Source organism: Gopherus flavomarginatus, chromosome 2 (assembly GCF_025201925.1).
Source record: "Gopherus flavomarginatus isolate rGopFla2 chromosome 2, rGopFla2.mat.asm, whole genome shotgun sequence".
NCBI lineage: Eukaryota > Metazoa > Chordata > Testudines > Testudinidae > Gopherus > Gopherus flavomarginatus.
Genome location: NC_066618.1, coordinates 130032320 through 130056773, shown reverse-complemented (window position 1 = coordinate 130056773; position 24454 = coordinate 130032320). Strand labels below are relative to the sequence as shown.

At 39.2% G+C, this 24454-nt stretch overlaps 1 protein-coding gene across 2 annotated transcripts in view; it reads right to left on the bottom strand.

Annotated features, from left to right (window-relative positions):
* Positions 1-23962, bottom strand: part of ADCY2 (adenylate cyclase 2) — a 444758-nt gene extending 420796 nt beyond the window's left edge. The window contains exons 1-3 of one of the 2 annotated variants that reach the window (XM_050938141.1): positions 23710-23770; positions 22524-22648; positions 10863-11060 (exon numbers count right to left, since the gene is read on the bottom strand). In XM_050938141.1, coding sequence (XP_050794098.1) covers positions 10863-11060; positions 22524-22544 — 219 coding nt within the window. In that variant the 5' untranslated portion in view covers positions 22545-22648; positions 23710-23770. Of the gene's footprint in view, positions 1-10862; positions 11061-22523; positions 22649-23709 lie in introns of both variants that reach the window. The other variant, XM_050938140.1, reaches the window with a different exon arrangement.
* Between the last annotated feature and the right edge of the window lie 492 nt (positions 23963-24454).

Here is a 24454-nt window from a genome sequence, read left to right as displayed (position 1 = left end):
ATACTTAACTTGCTACACTGTACACAGTAAATTCCATTAATGATTCTGATATTGTAATAATTTAGCTTTCCTATTGCAGTTGGACCTAGAGGCCTCAAATAATTTGAAATCCCAGTGTTATAAATACTGTATGGACATATAGTAAATAAAAGTCTCAGACCCAAAGAGCTTATTTTGACACACGATCTGAGCAGAGACAGCAGATAGTTTTTCAGGATCATTTTTCAAAAATAAAACTAGAACTTGGAAATCTTATTAAGCTAATAAGGTCCACAGATATTTAAATTAGGAACACAGGATACACAGGGAGAAGGGGGCAGAAATTAGTAGCCTACAGTGAAAAAGATTTTAATGTTTCCAGAATTTAACAGCAGAATGTTTACATTTAAAGAAAAAGCCCACTGCACTGAGAACCTTGTCTAAGTACATCATCTACCCACTATTAGTATCCTTCTAAATTGTCTCATCTACTATATGCTTCTTAAACACACTGCAAAAAGGAAAGCGCTAAATATGCCATTTTAAATGTTATTTACCCCTTCACATAACACAAGAACCAGGGGACATCCAATAAAATTAATAGGCAGCAGGCTTAAAACAAACTTCACACAATGCACAGTCAACCTGTGGAACTCATTATCAAGGGATGTTGTGAAGGCCAAAAGTATAACAGGATTCAAAAAAGAATTAGGTAAGTTCATGGAGGGCTAATAAACTTGGTAATTTCCCTCTTTTGTTCATTGCCTCTGAAGAACCTGTCATTCCTCACTCTCAGAATACAGGATACTGGAATAGAGGGACCATTGATCTGACCCAGTATGGCCATTCATAAGTTCTTAAATAAGAATAAAACATTAAAAATAAAGATATGGAAGTAAAACCTGGTGCTGGACTTCAGGGTTCTTGTGAAACTGCTTTTCTACTTCTGCTAATACTGATTCCACAGACTGATACATTACCCACAACAACTTCTCGCTAAACTTAAAATCTGAGAGCATTTTCTCTGACTAGTTTGTGTGAACCAGATGTTAATAAAACACTTTTACACTACAGTGAAGGAAAAAGCAAAAACCTTAACTCTACACTGGTTATTGTCTTATTTTATTCAAATGCTCATTACTTTTGTTCTGATATTATTTAGATAAGATGGCACATGCAAGAAGCAAATAGAAAAGATGTATCCTAGGCACAGACATAATTAACAAATACTAAAGTTATCTTCAATTATCACAATTAACAATGTCAATGTAACATTATTCAAGTTATTATACTAAGATATTAGACAAATATTACTTCGTCATAAAGTAACACACTTTGTTTTAAGCTACAAAATTAAAAGACAGCATTACTATTAAAATAAGGGACTCTCCCATCTTCTTCCTAATTGGCAACATGCAGCATGCTGCACAGGACTCATAATACAATACAGAGCAGTTGCTTATTAAAATCCCCATCTAGTGTCATGAATGTGACTTTTAAAACTGGGTTGAAGAAAAATACTGGAGCTGTTCACCACTGTCACAGTTGCAGGGCTAGCTGCACCTCCTATCCCCTTTCTAGTCTCTCTCTGTGCATCTCCCCCATTATCCAGCCCAGGCCTTTATCTGTCCCAGGGTGGAATTTTCCAGTTCCCACACCTTGAGACCCAGGCCCTGAGTTACAGTATCCTATAAATCAACCATTCTCACCCTGCAGGATCTGCCTAATTTTGAGCACCTGCTGTTCTTCCTTTAGAGAATCTGTGAGCAGCGCTATCAAGTATTCCAGCTTTCTTTAAACAAAAGTATGGTTTCTTTTAGCAGTAGGAACAAAGCTTTAAGAAAAAAAGGATTTTAAAAACAACCATCTGCACATGGCTGTCTTGCCTGAAGCCCTGCTATCCTGTGATGGTAACCTAGAAAAGGCAAACTTCTCCAAACAATCCAACAGGGTTTCAAGTACCTCACTTGGTTGCACTGAACAACTACTGCCTGTCTCTTGAGAGAGCAGGGCCGGCTTTAGACCTATTCCACCAATTCCCCCGAATCGGGCCCCGCGCCTAAGAGGGCCCTGCGCCCAGTGCGAAACCCTTCCCTGGCTAGAGGCGCCTTTTAAATTTTTACTCACCTGGCAGCGCTTCGGGTCTTGGGTGCGCTTCAGCAGTTCCTTCGCTTGCCCTGGATCTTTGGCAGCAGGTCCTTCAGTGCTGTGAAAGACCTGGAGCGAGTGAAGGACCCACCCACCACCGAAGTGCTGCTGAAGACTTGGAGCACTGTCCAGTGAGTACAAGCCCCCCGTGTTTTTTAACATGTGTGGTTTTTTTACGTGTGTGTGTGTGTGTGTGTGTGTGTGTGTGTGTGTGTGTGTGTGTGTGTGTGTGTGTGTGTGTGTGAGCCATCCCTGCTGGGGTCCCATCAAAACTGTTCAAATTGGGCCCCGCACTTCCTAAAGCCGGCCCTGTGAGAGAGGGTCCCTTTTAATTCCCCTCCCCCTGAGTTTTGATCTCCTGCGCTCTCTTCATCCTGGTTAGAACCAGTATTGGAGGTTGGCTGGAGAGAAGGCAAAATCACAGATAAATTAGTACTAGCATTGCCCCCCAATACTACGTAAATGTTTGCTGAGAGGTGGGTCTCTTGAGCCATTCCTGCCTGTTTTTCCAGACAGACCCCTCTTAAGTTAAACCAATATAGTTGTTCAGAATAAACCCCAATAACTAAGCCAACATACATTATTAAAAAACAACATACATTGTTAAAAAATCTGTTTGCCACTTAGTAAATGAAGCATCAGTTATCAAATGAAGATGAGTAACATCCATCCTGATAAGTGTGCATCATACAGTATTCCACCCCCAAACTGAAACACTTTTTCACACAACTCCTATTATTTATATCTAGTGATCTGTGACTCTGAAAATATTTCCGTCTCTCCTCTGCTTCCTATTTCCTCAGAATTTTATAGAGAACTTAGACAGTTTTATTGCACTGATGAAACAGTAGTAAATGCCTTTGAAAGTTTATGGTATCTCCTGTACCATAAAACTTATTTATGACATATTGGTTAGAGAGTTAAAGAGTAGAGTCAAAGAGTATTAAGCCCATAAAACGGGCATAAGTTTCAGTACTAGTTTCGTATGTGGCTCCAGTAATATGGGAAATGAAAGTTCATGATAAAATTTGAACCCTTGCTGACAATGAATCTAGGCCACATATTTTATTTCTAATGGCCACTGTACTTAGCCATCCTGATTCATGTCATTGCTAGAATAATAAAAGGCAATTATAAGTAGATCATTTTGGCTATTCAACAGGTTTGACATGCTACTAACCATACTACTTTCTTGCATATGAATTCACATTAATATACTGTAAACAGTAGTTATCCCAATATTTATATAATTTTACAGATTCATCTGGCTATCCATGAGGCTGACATTCGCTGAAATACATTTATTTTAAAGCTTCCTTATTACAGGTTGCATTCACTCAGAGGCAAATCCTGCCATCTAATTCTTAGGCTTAAAAAAAGCTCAGATTCTGGAGTGATGTGGAAAGCTACACTCTGTCAATAGAGTTAGCATCCTTCAGTAACTACTGTTAAGTATTATTATTTATACAGGGCCACACATGTACCTGGAGCTTCATAAAACACATAGAAAGATGGGGGCCACTGCTGCAGGGCTGCCCAGAGGATTCAGGGGGCCTAGGGCAAAGCAATTTCAGGGCCCCTTCCATAAAAAAAAAGTTGCAATATTATAGAATACTATATTCTCGTGGGGTGCCCTGCGGGGCCCAGTGCAAATTGCCCCACTTCCCCCCTCCTTCCCCCACAGGCAGCCCTGCACTGCTGCAAAGAGATTGCAGAGCAATTTTAGCTACTTCTAATCAATTTTCCCTCTGCATTTTACTGTATTTGGAGCAAAAACTTAAATTATTGAAGAATTAGAAACTTGCTTACAGGAATGGCATTTTGATTGCTTACCTCCATTTGGTCAAGCAAGTGAAGATATCTGAGCAATAACGAAAAACTGCAATTAAGTTCTGTTTCATTGAACAAAGGCTGAAAACACAAATATATTACACAGTATGCCTGGTCAACGTGTTATGACAGAAACATTTCTATGGCAGACAGGTAACCAAAAAACTACAAATGCACACAAAAGAAAAACAAAAAAATAAATACAAATATAAGGGACAGTATCATATTTATGCCTGCTTTGCTCAAGTTCTCGCTCAAATAAGCTTAATCCTTTACCATATTTCTCAGAGGAACACATCAACAGTGAAAAACAGCAAAGTTTGTCAGAATATCCCAGATGACACTTTCATAACAAGAACTTTTGGATAAAACTTTCAACAATTCTTTGAAATCTCATAATTCAAGTAATTGACACTAACATTTGTTATTACAAAAGTCTATTAAAAGGATTATTTTCTAGCATAAAATCAACTATTACATGCATGTGAGTCTTACAATACTTTCCGAAAACAACATATTCCATTTCTAATTATGAAATAGCTTTAGAACACTAGAGTCAAAAAGATTGACATCCAGCAGATTAGCAGCAGAAAGACAGATAAAATAATATTGTGTGATACTATTTGGAATGAGAGTCCTGATTATTTCAACCCTGGTAAAAACATTTTGAGTTAATACATTTGATTGATAGTGTTATTTCTTTCACAGTTGACACTGGCCAAAAAAGTGTTAAGGTTCTAAGCAAAAACTTTAATTGTTTTAGATTGAAGTTGTCCTAAGATAAAGCCTGCGGCCTGCAATACTGATTAAAAATGATATACCTGTATGAATTCCACTGGATCCAACTGCCAGAAACACCCAGATCTGTATTATGTCTATTTCAGATTTGCAATTGCCATGCATTTCTCTGTGGAATTATTCTAATATTCTCCTTGGCTAAATGTATACGTATCCTTCCACGGAAAACCTCATAAAACATACAATCTGCACAATAATCCCCATAAAATGCATTGTTGATTGAATCTTTGCATTTAAATATGCTCAGTCCTATAAAAGAAACTTCTAGAGTGCACACAATTCACAAAAAACAAAATGCTGGAAAAAATCTCAGAGGTTTCAAAATCTTGTTTAGATAAGAAGCCAAAAGATACTTTTTCATATATTATATTAAATCTTCTCTGGTTTAAAAATATGTCTCACAAAATTTACAATAATTCTTGTACCTGGATGGATCAGAAATATAGCTAGAATATCATTTCAGGATACTTCAATACTTCAGGTACCTGATCCAGGTGAACTCAAAAAGGTAGAATTCAAAAATTAAAAAGTTAACTGCAATATTTTAAACCTGAAAAAATTAGGCATGGTTTTGGTTTCAATTTCAGGAAAAGGTTCATGTTCATCTTTATTTTATCTGAAATAGTTCACTCATCCATATATGATAGTAAATGCAACCTCCTGCACTGACGGAATTTTGCATTTTAAAGCTAATCTCTTTCATACTTCTAACTCTGCTGCCATGTTCAATGTTGCTAACGGTTTATGTGTATCTGGCCATGTAGTCAGAAAATGTTATCCACAAAACACTCAAAGAATTTTTTTTTTCATATAATCAGCAACATTAATCGATTTTAGAGATGGTATGGGGGAAATTATGCACCCTAAAAACTTCATTTAGGGCTAGATTCTATCCTCAAATGCATGAAAAGCATCTAAAAAAGTTATAAACCCAGCATGTCATCTGCACATTAGTATTGTTTCCAAGGTCTAAATTTCAGAACACATTGAAAAAATACTGTAGTTTAGGTTTAGTTTAAAAAATACAAAACAAACAAAAAAAAGCATTTATGCTCAAATATCCAAAAGAGGCCAATCTCTAAAACTGTGGGACTCAGAAGTTTCACACTTTACCTGAAATAATTTATGCATCATAACTGAGCATACATGAGGAGCCAACCAGGACACATCTGGTGCCAGGGTTGTGCACCCATAATTGTAATTAAACTGAGATGAATACCAAAAATCCAGACATTATGGAATTCATTACAAGAATGCTATCTGAATTGCTTCCATCTCAAGATCCACATTTTACTTTCTACTTGAACAGCACTTTTCACCCCTGGATTTCAGTGCACAATAGCTTGTACACATTTAACATATCCAAGCACACAGACATACATCCTATACAAAAAAACCGACAGCTATTTAATATGTCACAAGGCTATGTAAAAGGTGACTGTTGTCTAATAACTAAACTGTCAGTGAAACGAGAGGAAAATCACCCAATTTCCTTCCCATATTATATGTAACTCTGCCTTTGGGTGGGCCATTTACTCCTCCATCATCAGATGCAACAGGTGTTACTGTCTCAGGTTACCCTCACTGGTTGGACAGTTTGTATCTCACTGTTTGGTTAATTTAGTCAAATCAGAAAGTTCACACTTTCCAGGATAATGAAAAGTCCAAAAAGAACAAAAACAGTACTTCATTCTAATTTAAGTATCAGAGGGGTAGCCGTGTTAGTCTGGATCTGTAAAAGCAGCAAAGAATCCTGTGGCACCTTATAGACTAACAGACGTTTTGGAGCATGAGCTTTCGTGGGTGAATACCCACTTCTTCAGATGCATGTGGTGGAAATTTCCAGGGGCCGGTATATATATGCTAGCAAGCAAGCTAGAGATAACGAGGTCAGTTCAATCAGGGAGGATGAGGCCCTGTTCTAGCAGTTGAGGAGTGAAAACCAAGAGAGGAGAAAGTGGTTCTGTAGTTGGCAAGCCATTCACAGTCTTTGTTCAATCCTGAGCTGATGGTGTCAAATTTGCAGATGAACTGAAGCTCAGCAGTTTCTCTTTGAAGTCTGGTCCTGAAGTTTTTTTGCTGCAGGATGGCCACCTTAAGGTCTGCAATAGTGTGGCCAGGGGGGTTGAAGTGCTCTCCTACAGGTTTTTGTATATTGCCATTCCTAATGTCTGATTTGTGTCCATTTATCCTTTTCCGTAGAGATTGTCCAGTTTGGCCGATGTACATAGCAGAGGGGCATTGCTGGCATATGATGGCGTATATTACATTGGTGGATGTGCAGGTGAATGAACCAGTGGTGGTGTGGCTGATCTGGTTAGGTCCTGTGATGGTGTCGCTGGTGTAGATATGTGGGCAGAGTTGGCATCGAGGTTTGTTGCATGGATTGGTTCCTGAGCTAGAGTTATTATGGTGCGGTGTGCAGTTACTGGTGAGAATATGTTTCAGGTTGGCAGGCTGTCTGTGGGCAAGGACTGGCCTGCCACCCAAGGCCTGTGAAAGTGTGGGATCATTGTCCAGGATGGGTTGTAGATCCTTGCTGATGCGTTGGAGGGGTTTTAGCTGGCGGCTGTATGTGATGGCCAGTGGAGTCCTGTTGGTTTCTTTCTTGGGTTTGTCTTGCAGTAGGAGGCTTCTGGGTACACGTCTGGCTCTGTTGATCTGTTTCCTTATTTCCTCGTGCGGGTATTGTAGTTTTGAGAATGCTTGGTGGAGATTTTGTAGGTGTTGGTCTCTGTCTGAGGGGTTAGAGCAGATGCGGTTGTACCTCAGTGCTTGGCTGTAGACAATGGATCGTGTGATGTGTCCGGGATGGAAGCTGGAGGCATGAAGGTAGGCATAGCGGTCGGTAGGTTTTCGATATAGGGTGGTGTTAATGTGACCATCACTTATTTGCACCGTGGTGTCAAAAAAGCGGACCTCCCGTGTAGATTAGTCCAGGCTGAGGTTGATGGTGGGGTGGAAGCTGTTGAAATCGTGGTGGAATTTTTCCAGAGTCTCTTTCCCATGGGTCCAAAATTCCACCACGAATTTCAACAGCATACAAAATTACATACAAAATACTTTTTTCCCTCCTTTACTCTGAATTAATACTAGACAAAAGCATGCATACAAAAAAAAAGATAGCCATATGGTACTATAAAGTTAAAGGAAAATTAATCTGTTAGAGAATGAACAGGTAATACGCTGAATTTAAATCCTAGAATGTAAACACAGCCTGAAAAATTCCAACATCACAACCCTCAGCCAGCAACAGAAATACTCAGTAGAAAAGCAAACAACACAAGGAGAAAAGTAAAGGGAAACAAAAAAAAATACTGAGGTAAACCTATGGGTGCCACTGATGTATTGTTGCATATGTTATACCTCAATATTTGAGTATTCTTGGTATTTCCTTTAGCAAGTATAGGGAAGTAAACATGACTGCTGCAGATACTAAGGTGACCTTACCTACTCAAATGAAAAACTGCAATTTTTTAAGGGTAGCCCCTGTATTCTTATTCCTATCTTTTGCAATAACTGCAATGTGTGAGTTGTTTAGAGGTGCAGTATGAAATAACAAATGATTGAGTAATCCAGCCTAGAGATCACAGAGGTATAGACTCTCCATTATCTAGAAGAGACTTCTCACTCCCACCAATTCATACCTTCCTTTTTATAATAGAAAGTTTTTGCCTGGGCCTAATGTGCCAATCAGTTAATAACACAGTGAACAGTAAACTTATTTGTTCTACTATAAGGCAGATCCTTTGACAGCAAATCCCTGAATCCACAATAGTCATCTACAGAGTGGAAGGCCTCAGACCTACAATTACTTACATAAATGCTCAATTTTAAGAACAAGTCAACAGTTTTAAAGGGACTGCTCACGTGTTTAAAGTTTAGCATGTGCCTAAGTGTTTTCAGGATCAGGGCCTAAGTAATAAGGCAGAGTGCTTTTTGAAGTTACTGTTTATCTTAAAGGATTAGAAGCCACCATATATATAGCACTAAAATGTTAAAGATTCTATCAAACTTTCAGTCAACAAGAATTTGCAAAAGGAAACTTAATATACATGATAAAATCCTTGCTATATTCAATGGGAGGAAAAAGCAAGAAAATAAAAGTTGCAAAAAATAATTCTATATACAGTGGAATAATAATAAATATTAGAAATATGACAAATCAAACACAGTTGATTCACCAATTTAGGTTCAGTTCTGTGCCAACTGAATTTAATGGACATTTTGACAAGAGTAGGTCATGCATTCCTGCAGTGATAGTCATGAGAATGACACTGGCATGCAACAGGGCAGAAGACATCATCAGATATACTTCATGTTGCTCAAATCCTCCCCTCTGTGAGAAAGTACTGGGGTGCTGCAAAAAAAACAGGAGGTGCATCCTGCCAACCCCATAGTTTTCATCTGAACGGACACTGGAGGTCCTCCACTTCCATGAAGGGGCTGCCCCTATGCATTGCTGCTGCTGCACCATGGCGTAGTCTTTCTGAGGCTGTGCTATAGCTGCCATGGAGAGGCGGTTCCTAGCAAGGCTTAATGCTCTTGAAGCAGCATTCACAATCAGATTTCTGCATGGAAATCCACAGACTTGGCAGGGGCTGACGTCACGGAGCTTAACTGAACCTGAAGTGCTTCAGTGGGGTGCTTCAGTAAGATACCATAGAGGCAGAAATAATGCTTCCCACTCTCCACCCCCACCCTCACCTTCACCCTCATACCTCCCAGGAGAGATTTTCTGCCCATTAGCTTCTCCAATCACAGAAGTCTAGGGGTGATATGGACATTAGTTTTTGATCATTTAATATATCACAGTTGTTTTTGTTCTCCTAGTTACATTTTTATATATCTAATTTAAAAAGCAACATGCTGAGTCTATCATCATTTGATGCACCTAGTTTAGTTCTTACATTAATTGAAAAACTAAATACTGCACTCCTTAGCAAGTACTAATAGCAGAGTGGGGGGTTGTGTGTTTTTAGTTTTAGTCATATTAGATTTAATAATTATATTTGCCACACTTTCCTCATTTTCCAAGCCTATACAGAAAGCAGAAGAGAATTAGTTCTCTGGAATAAATTACTTAACAGGGGAATTCTAATACTCATTTCCTTGCTTTTTCAAGTAACTTAAACTACTAGTTAAATGATACAAGGACATTATTCAATACAACAGGATTCTTTTTTCCTTTTATTTGTTCCATGCTACAGAATTTCATATGCTGCTTAATGGTTATTGAGATGAGTAAACTAATTATAGATTAGGGTTCACATTCAATGACCTTCCAAAAACACCTACACTAATTAGAAGAAGCACCTCTTTTTTAGTTTATTTATCATACATTATGTTGTTAGAGGAGCAGGCATGTAAAGATGATCTGCTAAGTGAGTTTGAGGTTTGGTTTTGGGGTTTTTTATTGGGCTTATGCCCTATCTTGCTCCTTTAAGACATAGGGAGAAGGTCTAGAAGGTTGTGGAGGAAAGCATTTTTCCCCTCTCTACTTGTTTATTATCTTAAAAGTATTGGGGGTATCCAAAAAGTTCAGGTTTTGTGGAGGATCTTTTGGAGAGCTCAGAACATTTGTACTGCAAGCTCTTCAACCTTAACTTAAGGGATGGGAATGTTGAATCTTTAACAAACACATCTTTCCTCCAGTGGGTTGGAGTTATAATTTACTGGAATTGAACAGTTGTTAACAAAAAACAAAGTTTTAAACAGTTTGACTAAAACTCCCTTTCCTTCATCATAATTCTCCTTTGGTCACTTTACTCTCCTGATACCATAACTGCACTAGTTTTCCAGTCACCACAGAATCTTTCATGAGAGAAAAAACAGAATGTTCAATATCTAAACAAGCATGCAAAAAGAAAAGAAATATTTCAGACCTTCTTTCTATAGTATTAAGAGCAAAAGAGGGAACAAGCTCATTTTTTTTCACGTTGCAGATAGAAATACATTTACGTAGAGTCTGAGCCTGTGAACTCTTACTTATGCAAGTATTTCACAGGAGCTATACCACTGACAGGAATGAGAATACTTGTATATGAAAGGATTTTCAGGATCTGACTCAAATATAAAGAAAAACAAATTAAAAAAAAGAAACTTACCTGGTCCCAGGGACATATGATACCTCCAAAACACATGAAGAGATATCCCATGGCAACAAGACACACCCACACCACCAAAGAGAAAATACGGAGCAGCTTCTTAAACACAGATTCTATGCAGACAAGGATAAATATGGCAAAGAAGATTGCTAGGGCTGTTGGAACTGTTATTAAAAATGCCACATGATCGTCAATTTCCTGTAAAGAGAGAAAAGTGAAAAGGAAGTTAAAACTTAAAGCACTTGGGCTCACATTAAAACATGTCTTCCTCACAAATAGTTGATTAAACAATCATTTGTTCTAAATTGGTAGCCCAGTGAGTCTGAGGATACGTCTACACTACGGGATAATTCCGATTTTACATAAACCGGTTCTATAAAACAGATTGTATAAAGTCGAGTGCACGCAGCCACACTAAGCACATTAATTCGGCGGTGTGCCTCCCTGGTCCGAGGCAAGCGTCGATTTCCAGAGCGCTGCACTGTGGGTAGCTATTCCGTAGCTATCCCATAGTTCCCGCAGTCTCCCCCATCCCTTAGAATTCTGGGTTGAGAGCCCAGTGGCTGATGGGGCAAGAATCATTGTCGCGGGTGTTTCTGGGTAAATGTCGTCAGTCATTCCTTCCTCCGGGAAAGCAACGGCAGACAATCATTTCACGCCCTTTTTCCCTGGATTGCCCTGGCAGACGCCATAGCACGGCAACCATGGAGCCTGTTCAGCTTTTTTTTTTTTACAGTCACCATATGTGTACTGGATGCCACGGACAGAGGCAATACTCCAGTGCTACACAGCAGCATTCATTTGCTTCTGCATGATAGCAGAGATGGTTATCAGTTGTTCTGTACCGTCTGCTGCCAGTGTAATTTGCAATGAGATGACAGCTATCTGTCCTTCTGTGCTGTCTGCTGCTCTCATGGGTGCCCTTGGCTGAGATCGGCCAGGGGCGCAAAAGCAAAACTGGGAATGACTCCCCGAGTCAATCCCTCCTTTATGGTTTCTAACAATAGAGTCAGTCCTGCCTGCCTAGAATATGGGGCAAGTGTACTAGAAAACCAGTGTATCAGAGAGCACAGCTGCTCCGTGTCAGATCCCACAGAAATGATGAGCTATATGCCATTCACGGGGGGTGCCCCTGCAACAACCCCACCCGTTGCTTCCTTCCTCCTCCAACCTTCCTGGGCTACCGAGGCAGTGTCCCCCCCCATTTGTGTCATGAAGTTATAAAGAATGCAGGAATAACAAACAGTGACTTGTTAGTGAGATAAAATGACGGGGAGGCAGCCTCCCGGTGCTATGATAGTCCAGGCAGGACATTAAGCGGTGCAGAAGAGAGGAGCTCAGCACGCCACTGCTATGATAATCCAGGCAGTACAGAATCTTTTCTTTACACAGGAAAGGGAGGGGGCTGATGGAGCTCAGCCCCCAGTTGCTATGATGAGGATGGTTACCAGCTGATCTGTCCCATCTACTGGGAATGACCAGGATTCATTCCTATTTTTACCCAGGCACCCCTGAGGCCAGCCAGGAGTATTCAGCAGTTATCAAGCATGTTGTACCATCTGCCACCGGGGACGGTTACCAGCCGTTCTGTACCATCTACTGGGAATGACCGAGAATCATTCCTATTTTCACCCAGGCACTCCCGGTCAGCCTCACCCGAAGCCAGCCAGGAGCACTCACGGGGTTGATAACAAGGACGGTTACCAGTCCTACTGCACTGTCTGCCATCGGGCAGGGGAGAGGAGCAGATACTGCTCTTCACTGCTGCAGCATCACGTCTACCAGCAGCATTCAGTAGACATAGGGTGACATTGAAAGAAGTCAAGAAACGATTTCTTTCCCTTTTCTTTCATGTGGGGTGGGGTGGTGTAAATTGACGAGCTATTCCCTGAACCATGCCGGACAATGTGTTTGAACCTACAGGCATTGGGAGCTCAGCCGAGAATGCAAATACTTTTCGGAGACTGCTGGGGACTGTGGGATAGCTGGAGTCCTCAGTACTCCCTCCCTCCCTCCATGAGCGTCCATTTGAGTCTCTGGCTTCCCGTTACACTTGTCACACAGCACTGTGTAGCCTGTAGATTTTTTTTTCAAACGCTTTGGCATTTCGTCTTCTGTAATGGAGCTTTGATAGAACAGATTTGTTTCCCCATACAGCGATCAGATTCAGTATCTCCCGTACGGTCCATGCAGGAGCTCTTTTTGGATTTGGGACTGCATTGCCACCCGTGCTGATCAGAGCTCCATGCTGGGCAAACAGGAAATGAAAATCAAAATTTCGCAGGGCTTTTCCTGTTTACCTGGCCATTACATCCGAGTTGAGATTGTTGTCCAGAGCGGTCACTGTGGTGCACTGTGGACTACCGCCCGGAGGCCAATACCGTCGATTTGCGGCCACACTAACCCTAATCCGATATGGTAATACCGATTTCAGCGCTACTCCTCTCGTCGGGGAGCAGTACAGAAACCGGTTTAAAGAGCCCTTTATATCAATATAAAGGGCCTCGTAGTGTGGATGGGTACAGCGTTAAATCAGTTTAACGCTGCTAAAATCAGTTTAAAGGCATAGTGTAGACCAGGCCTGAATCTTACAAAGGCATGATGTTGAAATATTTTTTTCACTTTTAATATCGCATTTGGGGCTATTAATACAAAAACTATTAACTACACTATTGCAATGTGCATCCTGTGATAAATGGAGGAAATGATTATTACAAAGTAGAATCAGGAAGATCATTATACACACTGAAGTGGGACTTAGCCCTCTAAACTGTTTAGGCTTGCAATGCTGAGTGGAGCAATGCCTAAATACCTTTAAAATTTTGAGCTTAACTCCTTATTACCTAGTCCAGAATAGCAGCAAAGAATGTGTGGGTAAAATAGAAATGTATTTATTATTCACACTTCTCTGGAGGTTTTGTTGTATTGAAAGCTATATCAATTACTTAACTAAATGTTTCATATGCATAGACTGAGTTTAGTTTCTTAAGCCATCTTACTGGAAATTTAGTAGTTAATGGAATCCCAGTACTTGGCAAAATTAGTTACATGTGAATCAGGTTTCAATCATATCCAATCTACAATGAGATTTAATGAGATCTAAGCAACACTTAAAATTATTTGTAGAACTAAAAAATAAATAATCAGTTGTTACTACATGACTTTATAACTTTTAAGTCAAATCACTTTAACATTATACTAAAATAAAATTAAGGATTGTTTTACACCATTGTATTAGCTCCACAGTACTTATGGTTAGAGGCACTAACATTGTAAAGACCTGATCCTGCAATCCTTATACACACAGTTACTCACTTATGCAAGCAGTCCAGCCTGCAATGGGATCAGTAGTGTGAGCAAGAGCTGCAGAGTCAGGCCTCAAGACCCTATTTTTCAAGAGTTTAAACCTTCCAGAAAATTACCCTTAGGCTGAAATTTCTCATATTGGTTTCTCAGCCCAAAGGTGAATTCTTCTGGATAATATGAAAAATTCCATTTGGTTGATTTTAAGATGTGCAAGTATGTTTCTTATGCTTTAATTCTGCTGATGCTTTTTTTCTGCTCTCATAACTTAAAACTGGCTTTATTTGTAAACTTTAGAACTTGGCATGTTGTATAATAGTTCTCAATTGGATGTGCATATTTTCTTTTGTTTGAACAAAAACTGTCTGACTAACAATGAAGTTAGATAAGATTGAAAACATGTTCTGGAGGTGCAGTCCATTCTCATTCCCTTCCCCACACTTAATGATTCAAGAAAACACTGAATATCTGCAAAGATATCCTTAACATCTTCCCAAAGTTTCTGACAAGTCCTTCCCTTCCCCCTCTGCCCCAAATCACTTTTTGTTTGTAATATGTGATCATCATTGCATATATAATTCACATTTCTAAAACTCAGGTGCTTTGCATCTCTTAGTGTACAGTACCCCAGAAGCCATCAGGGTAGTGAAGAAAGAGGACCCCACACCTTCTGGATCCCAACATACTCCTTTTAAAACACGGGGATGGTTTATGACACTTATCTTACTCACCTTTAAAGTTAGCACGTTCAAAATATACACTTATTTGACAGTGACTACAGACATGTAAATGTAGCAGTAGCTTTCACTCTCACCTTTTTGTTTCTACTTTTCCTTTCTGCTCTTTGAAATGGCCCATGCTCCTGTGCCCACTGAAGTCAACAGCAAATCTCTGACTTCAGTGGGATCAGAAGTGGGATTGTAATGTGCAGAAACTCACTTTTCTCCTGTTTTTAACTTTTTTTCCTTTTAATTTAAAAAGATATCTCAAAAATTGTGAATTCAATATTAGCAATCAGAACTTAAACAGAAAGAACTAATATCAGGAAATTTTAAGTTATAGTTCTTATATCCCACCATGCAACTTTGGCATATTGCACATAAACACATACACTTTTATGCATATGTTTACCTTTAAGTACCTGAGTAGTGTTTTTGAAGACAGAGAAGACTACTGCTTAAAGTTAAGCGTGTGTATACGTATTTGCAGCAGTAGGGTTAAATATTAACACAAATGTAATCACACATACTGAATGCTGAAATATACATATGGGTAATGTAGTAGAGTTACAATTGCTGAACTCTATCTTTGAATCGCCTGAATGTTGTACATCTGAATTCCTGATCTTAATAATGTATTACTATACCTCACTGCATTTATTTTTTATTGTCTTAACCAAACGAAGGTTAGACAAAACCATACAAAAAGAAATTACAGCTGAGTTTTTCACTTCTGCACTTCTACCCTGAGATTGCATGGATCTGAGCCCAGAACACCTTGTTATATTCTAAAGGGTCTAGTTTACCTAGATTAATCCATGTTAACATTAAGTTGCATGTTTTGTGTCTCATAGAAAGTGATGTTGCTAGCATTAAAGGTGAACACACTGCTATTGAATAAAACTAACACTGAAGAGAAACAGGGACTTAAAAGATTGTTGAAGCTAAAGTTCAATTATAAGAACAATACTGAAAATATCTGTTTTCAGTATATTCAATCATTTGTTTATAGATTATTGGGGAAACAGGCATCCCTAGCCATTCAAAATTCCACCCATTTCCCTCTTTTCAACAGCCTATGAAAACTGATCCAATGCACTAACTATGCCCCTAGATGGTCTGTGTCCAAATAGGGAGAACAAGAAGCTTAGAACATAATGGGACAGATCCTCAGTTTATGTAAATGAAAACATCATTGATTTCAAAGAAGCTACACCAATTTATACCACATTAGGATTGGGCTCATGTTTTTTAATATCCAAAACCTTTCAAATATCTGTTATGCTTGTGTCAGTATATGTCAGAGTCAAAGAAGTTCAAAACAATGAAACATCTTAGAAAACACACACACAAATCACTGGATTGGGATTTTTTCTAAAGAAAAACACACACAAAAAAACCCTTAGGTATTTCACAACTCTGCATGTAGAAATAAATGTTAATGTAGTGTCAGCCAGGGTGGAGGATTTGGCCATAATTTTAATTTGGAACCAGCTTTTAACCATAATATTTTCTTATATTGCTTCACAGGAATAAAGAATGATCAGTGACATAAATTCAAAGGCTGAACATTTAAAACTGGCAAAACACTGATTAGAAAGTTGCAAATATTAACATGATCGGCAGGCTAAAATCAGCAGACAAGTGTAAAGAGATGAAACCTTGAAAACCTGAATGATACATTTCCTTAGCCCTTATCTAAAAAGTAAAGAAAATATTTTTGTCTTTTCTATAATTGGTATACACTGAAGGTAATGGAATTAAACTGACAGCATGGTGCCTTCGAACATAATGGCTTAGCCTACAGTATATGGTTCTTCTTTGACCAACTTTTTATCTTTCTAAATGTTTTCTCCCTTGCTGTCTTTTAATTACTGAACAAATTAAATGTCTACCACTGTTCTGGAAAGAATTCTGAGCTTTTATGCAATATGCAATAATCCTGTTATCTCAGGTGGAAACTGAAGAATCATTCTCTGGGGTCTTTTCAAGAAGCTACAGCTTTTGTCATCCTTTACCCAATTATTTCTTTGTCCAAATAAATGGCATGACCTCAGTTTAGATTTTAAACAACAGAACTACTGTACATCACTGAACTCTTTTATGATAAACCATACATTTTAATGAAGTGTCTCTATAAAATAATGGAAGCTTAATATTTTCAATTTTAGCAAATAATATGTTTCCACTAGCTACTTTAATCCTTTGGTACTTTATGGTTTATTCTGTATTGCTAATGTAATTTGCCTCCAGTCTATGTGTAGCAAACTACTGCTGGGGTCTCAATCGTTTTATCAATCTTGTGCACACTCAAGCTGAACTAACTTGAATAGCTTATTATGTCCATAGCTGAATATTATGAAATGTTTCCTAAATTTAAATGTAAAAGCAAAAGGAGAATTTTGAAATGCTTCTTCAAACAAAATAGCAAAGTACATTAGTCTTCACATACTTATTGTTAAAGTATGGCTCTATTCTGAAAAGCAACTGTAACAAAAATAGTACTTTAAGGCTCAAGGGTATCATCCCTTAATGATTCAATTATTTTTGTTTCAAATGTGACCAGTTTAAAAGTTAAAAAGATACTTTTTTCTAACTTCCAGCCAAGCAAATTTAGCTTGGGATCTGGAAACCAAACTGGATTATTTCCCATCATGTATCATCATCACCTGTAATAAAAGGGTCTTCAGGACAAATTATGCCCTCAGTGGGACTTTTAACACTCACGGAATGGCAAGGGTGTAAATTATTTGGAATCTAGTAAACAACTACATTCATGATGCACAAATTGGAACAGAACACTAAGCTCACTTAATCTTAGCACACTTGGATCTGCAGAGTTGACAGTAGTGAAAGGCAGAAAAATATATTTTCGTCATTAAAGTGAGCTGGATATAACTCTGAATACTCAGAGGGAACAGATCTACTGAATAAGATGCCATTTGCCTATATTCACTTTTCAGAGTGTGATAAATTATTATTTAATATTGGATAAATTCCAAAGATAGAAGGTTTTCCAGAAAAGACGACTGCATTAAAATACACTCTATTTTTAAAATTACATAATCATTTTTATAGCATTTTGTTTTCCATCTAAAGAACAGAGTCAAATTCAGCTCCAGTGAAACTCTTTTGGATTAAACAGAGACAAGCCACTGACAGTTTCGATGTTGGAGGAATGTGGTTTGACCCTATGCTATACAAGACTCAGGATGACAGGGTGATTTCTGTAAACTGTTTTTATGCCTGACTCTATCACAGGTATACCACTATAAAGCAGAATTAACCCCCTGGGAGTCAATGTAGTTACACCCCCAAAAAATGGAGTAAGAGTTCTCAATCACGCCCTATGTGCTGGTGCAAGTGATCCTTGCTTAATGACGGCTTTGGCAATCCCGATACCCAGCCTGAGCTATTCTTACTCCAGCTATAAATCCATTCTTCCTGCTTTTTATTTTTTCATTCTATAAATGTCACATGTTTTTGGCAGCTTGCAGTATCTGGAATTCTTCTTCACTGATTTGCATCACTTGACTTTGTTAATGGTATATGAAATAAAATCTGTCAGTGAATATTAATAATTCATCTTTTTGGTTCTAAGGGACTGGATAAGGTTCGGGAGATTGGAAATTGAATGCACTTATATGCCACCATTTGAAATCCAGCCCAGCATGGCAGTAACCAACAGTTGCTCCCATCTGAGAGGGAAATGAGTTAGTGGTCCCAGTCCAACTCCTAGTAGACTAATGTCCACATCAGAAAAGCTACCTTTACAATTCCTGCTGGGTGGCACTCACAGAAGAGAAGCCAGGGCCTAGATGGGCAGTAACAATTAACTATATTTTCACCCCTTGAAGTGTTCCCCCTGAAAAAGAGGTTAAGGCACATTAGCAGAGAAGTACATGAAAGCAAGTACTGTACCTACCCTTTAGTTATATAAGATTTTAGAATAAATTCATCTGATGTTTAATGTATTTGAAATCCAAATACTCAGATATATGTAAATACATGTTTGAAGTATACTTATGGAAGTGTATTGTTTCAATTTTGAGTGTTTTAAACAATAACAAATTTAGTGCAAAAAAGCTACATTAATGCAACATTCTTATGCAGTTAAAATATCAATTGTAGTCACAAGAGTCAAAGTTATGGTTTTCAGAGCAACAGCACAGGGTATACACATCAAAGGTCAAATATATGCTTTTTTATATCCATGCATCCCAACTGAAGTCAGGACCACTGAAGTGATGAATATCCAAGTCTTGAACCATTAAACAATGTAATGATAACTTTGCATTTTGACTCCCACTTTCAAATCAGCCAAAAGGTAGTTTTCTCCTATATTTTTGTTCCTGATATAGAACCAAATGCAGCCCCTAAGCAAGCGAAATTCTTGATGACTTCAGGAACTGTTTTACTTGTTAAGGATCACAAAATTTGAGACAGAGAGTATATAACAAATTTGAGAGAGAGGAAAATGGGGCCTATTTATTTTTATGTATTTATTTTTTTAATGAGAAGGGTAATAGACCCTTACTATTGCTGGATAATTATTTTAAAACTTTATATTTTTCAAGCATTGATCCAGAAACTTGAGAAGTCAGTATAACTAAAAAACATTAACATTATTTAACACAGAACAGTGACTACCGAATAGTGTTTCAAATGTATCATAAATAACTACAAATCCATATGAAAAGTTACAGAATGCAGTTACTCTTATCACAGAAAAGATTCTTAAAGTTCATCCCCTAAAGACACATTCTGCCGTCTTTTATGCCTGTGAATCAAACTGATTTCAAATCAAAGGGATTTTTACTTGAGTACGGACTGTAGGATCAGACCCAGATTCTGCCTCTGTAATAATGGAGCACCAGCATCTGATTTTTTTTTCTTATTTAAAGAAAAACTAAGCCAAATTCTGGTAGCTGGAATATGAGCAAAATTCAGCCACACAACTATACACAGTGCACAGGATACTCTACTATTTAAAACAGATGTGACCAATCTAAGGTGTCAGTGGATTTCACTGTTACTTCACATGGTTACTTCTACCATGGCACATGTTACTTCTACCATATTGTGGTTAATAAAACAGCCATCCAAATATATATGCTCTTTAAATAGTAATTTTAAGGTTAAACATTTACATATATGTAGCATCTCACTTCCAAAAGTGACTCCTCAAAATTTTTCATTTAGTTATATAAGGAACAGAAAGTCACAACTGTAGATATTTCAGACACACTCCTTCACAATTTTACATTTCAATGACCTTCAAGCCCAAAATTAACCAATTCTTTTGTATTCCTACAAATTGGGATTATAACACATATGGCCAGAATTACTCAGTGTATTGCTGGCAACAGTAAGTAGTTTTTTATACTAACAATGAGGGGGAAAATGGGTTCCTCTTGCTCCTTATATATGGAACATGGAAGCAACAAGAGAGTAAGCAGCTACTGAAAATAACACTGACATCTGGCACTGCTTTCTTACTACTGAAAGGCTCTTAGGGATCTGGAAATAAGGAATTTGCTCTTCATCTTTTCAAGCAGCTGCCAAAGATGGAAGCCTGACCCGTTTCCCCAGTTTTTGATTTATTATATATTTTATGTCAGGTGCAGAGAAGCAAAAGGAGCTACATGATAGAAGGACATGTAAAAGGCTAACACAGAGCAGGAAAGAAAATGTACAGTATCATTTAGACTGTTAATCTACCACTATCCCAGGAATTGTACATTTAATGCATAAGAGGTTCTAAACTTTAGTTTCAAAGATCAAAACCACAGTATTCTTATGATATAGAAAACAATCTCCAAAGAAACCATTTAAATAAAAACTAGTGTACTGCATAGTTAACAGAATTAGATTTCAAATGGCAATCTGAAATTCAAACCACCTTCTTTAATATAATTCTTTTAAAGCTTCTATGAATTTTTCATCTTATAACTGGTATTGTGACAGGTCGAAATAAATGACTAAGTGTAACATTTCCCTGTAAGGCTAGCCATATTTTGGAAATAGTTGAGAATGTATTATCAAAAAAGAAAAATCAAGTCTGATACATACATGAAATATATCAGCAATCAATTAGGCATGGCAATCTATTTTAACAAAACAAATACAAATACTAAATAAAAGCAAAAAAGGTAGTTGTCTTATGACTTTCAGTCTCAAATTTTCTTAGGGAAAGCCTGAAATATAAAAATACTTAATAATTTATGTTCTTCCATTTACCTAACAGATGCCTGATTCTAGAGTTCACTTCTCAAATTGGAAGTAAAAATAAGAAAATGTATCAAATTACACTGTAAAATGTCAAACTGGAATTTGTTTTCACGATGCACTTAAGATTCTTTCAAAATAATCTTAACTGCATAATAATAAACCCAAAGGTGTGACCATTAGAGATTTTCCTTAACTTCAAAACATGGTACATAACTGTTTAGAAATAGTATTGTCTTGGACTGAAAGATGACTTCATTTCTACTCTGTTACTGTCTGACCTAATTAAATATTGCACACAAAACCACCACACACTGTATGTGCAAAATAAAGTCAGAGCTGGTAGTATTCCAGAATGGCTTTTCCAGATCAGATATGAATAATTTTATATATAATTGCCCAGACCCTTCATCTTTTTATCTGCAAAAAATGATTATGGTCCTATATCTAGACAAGGAGGATGTAAATTCTAAATCAGATATAAGAGAAACAAATTTAAGCCTTAAAAAAATTCCTTCGCTGTGAATAAATCCAGGCAAGATTATTCTAATAAGACATTTTTAGGTGGAAATCTAGGCAATGATCCAAAGAATTTTGTCCAATATCCAGTGGCTGCAGTCTTCAATGGTAAACTTTCACTCCATCTTGAAAATGAAATCACTTCCATCTCACAGCTGAAAACTTCAAAGAAGGATCCTTTCTCTCTTCTCACTCACTCTTTTCATTGTCAACCACCAGAAAATGAAACATTGGAAAAAAGTTCTAAAAGTAGTTTTTTTCTTTGTGGTATGTCTGGAATTCCAATGACAGACTGAACTATAAAATTCAGAGTGTTTCTGAGGTTGTAACTCGTGGCAAGACTTTGACAACTCAGACAGCTCTGTTTCCATAACTCTCAATAGTCTTTCAGTTTAGACCTGCTGTTACACCGCTATTGCAAATGATTTACTTCAGAAATGGAGTTATGAAACTGAGTGTGTACAGCCTGTTATAGTAAGTTGTGAATTACACAGTGAATCAGAGAAATGAATGCTAATTTTTATTTAAAAAATGTGAATTTTAGTGCTAATGATTGTGAGGTCCTGGTGGCACTGCCTTGACCCAAACAAACTGCAGGCAGGTACTCTGCAACCTTAGCTATGCAAGTACATCTCAGTGTTGGCATCCAACACAGATACCTGCTTCTCCAGTCCCGGGTCTCTTGAGCACTGATTGTTAAGCACATTGAACTGTGCAAAAATGTCTTTAACAAACTAGAATGAGATCATCAATTTAATCTGTGGTTTGAACACAGGGTTGCTGAAGTGAAACACTAGTGCACTAGCCTGCGGTACCACTAGCCACTTCTGCTGCTACTAGTTTTATGTTCCTGTTGTTTTCTATCTTCCATTTAACAGATTGGGAACCTTACCTTAAAACAAACAACAAACATCAGACTTCATTGTGCTTCTTTATGTAGTCTGAGCCCCCCAAAAACACTTTGCTCCAGTTGTCAAGAGAGAAGTCTTCAGATGTCATGAATGCTGGTGTTTGCATCTAGTAGGTAAGGAAAAAAAGTGCCTACAGGGTTCACCAATTGTTTAAATATGCAAAATCCTTCTTGAGCTTGTAACAGAAGAGATACAAGTCTGTTCAACTTCATTCTCACTTGGAGGCAATTAACTACAGCCAATAAATGTTATTAGACAATTCAGACACAACATATAAACTGAAAACCATAATTTCTCTTTCTTTTATTTAAAATCTGAAAGCACTATGGCTCAGTATACATTGTGACAACCTGAACATTAAATTTGGAAAGACGCCATAAGGAACAGGAATTTTACTGCCCTCTACAGCTTTCCCTCTCTATTCAACTCAAGGGTACAAATCCACAGATTTTTGAAGGAAATCATCAACTGGTAAGACTGAGATCTGCTGTTGTGATATTTTATTTCCCAACCCTGGAAGCTCTGCAGTTAGCATGCAGGAAGGATAGCAAGCACAAGAAACTTCCATTCTCCTAAAAATTAAAGGCCTCACTCTGCATTAGAACCTCTTTCTAGAAACTGGGTCAGTCTCTGAAAACGGTGTGACTATAAAGAAGAGAAAAAGGCTCCACTGCCTTTTTTCAATGCCATAAAATGGGTTGTTTTAAAATGCTGCTGGGGACTAAAGGTTTTTGCAGATTTAAATCCTGCTACTAAAAAAAGGTCAATACGGCTAATCTGCCAGTGGGAAGGAAACAGAGCCAATGAATTAAGCGTATTAAACTCGATGTGTTGTCGATGCAGCTTTAGATCCATTGAATAGGAGCCCACACTTCTAACTGACGGTGCTCTAACTCGTTTTAAGACTACAACAAGAAGCAGCGAAGTTTGCGGCGGCGGAAGAGTTGCGGGGGGCCCACGGCGCCCCGAACCCCTGCCCGCCGAACTGCTGGACCGCGCCACCCCCGGACAACGCAACTTTCTTTAGCACCGCATCTGCCGCCTTCGCTGCGCCCCCAGCCCGCTCTGCAGAGCGGAACGCGGCCACCAAGTTAGATAACAAGGGCCCGCAGGGAGGCAGGGCGAGGGACTGGGCTCGCGGGGCAGGAGCGGGAGCAGGTCGCTTACCAGCCCAGAAGCGAAGAAGACGGCGAGCAGCGCCAGGCAGGCACCCATCACTATGAGCAGCAGGAAGACAAGGAGCGGGTGCTGCTGGCTCATGCAGTAGTAGGACTCGTAAAGCCAGTCCCGGGAGCGGGGCTGCTCGCTGCTCACCCCGCAGCCCCCGTCGGCCGCCTGCTCTGCCCGCTCCAGCAAATAGCGGCGCCGCCTCATCATCGCTTCTTGCCACATCCGAGCGGCCCAGTGCCCCGCGCAGGTGGCCGGCCGAAGCAGGTTCCCCTCAGCGCCGCTGCGGCCGGCGGGCGGGCTCGGGAGCGGGGCGCAGCCTTGCGCTGGCCACCGAGAGGAGCAGCATGGTGCGCCCGCCGCCGCTCGGCTCGCAGCTCCGTGTGGCTCAGCAGCAGCAGGCACCACCCCTTGTGCACATGGCCGGCCCGGCTCCGCCTGAGCAGGGGTGGCTGAGCAGCTCCTCCTCGCGGAGGGGCGGTGCCCGCAGCGTCCGGGGTAGCCCCGAGGCTGGCTGTGCGCTGCCGCCCCGCTCCCACCAGCCGAAACACGGCCACGCGATGCGCCTCTCCAGCCGCCCAGCTCCAGGGCAGCGCTCCGCAAAGGACTAGCGCATGTGCTCTCCCGCCGCTGCTTCGCCTCCCTGCCGGAGCGCTCCCCCTTCGCTGTCTGGGGCTTGTGTGATGTGAGAGACTCGCTCGAGCTGCCCTCCCCGCCTCTCTCTGCAAACACTCTCACACCGCAC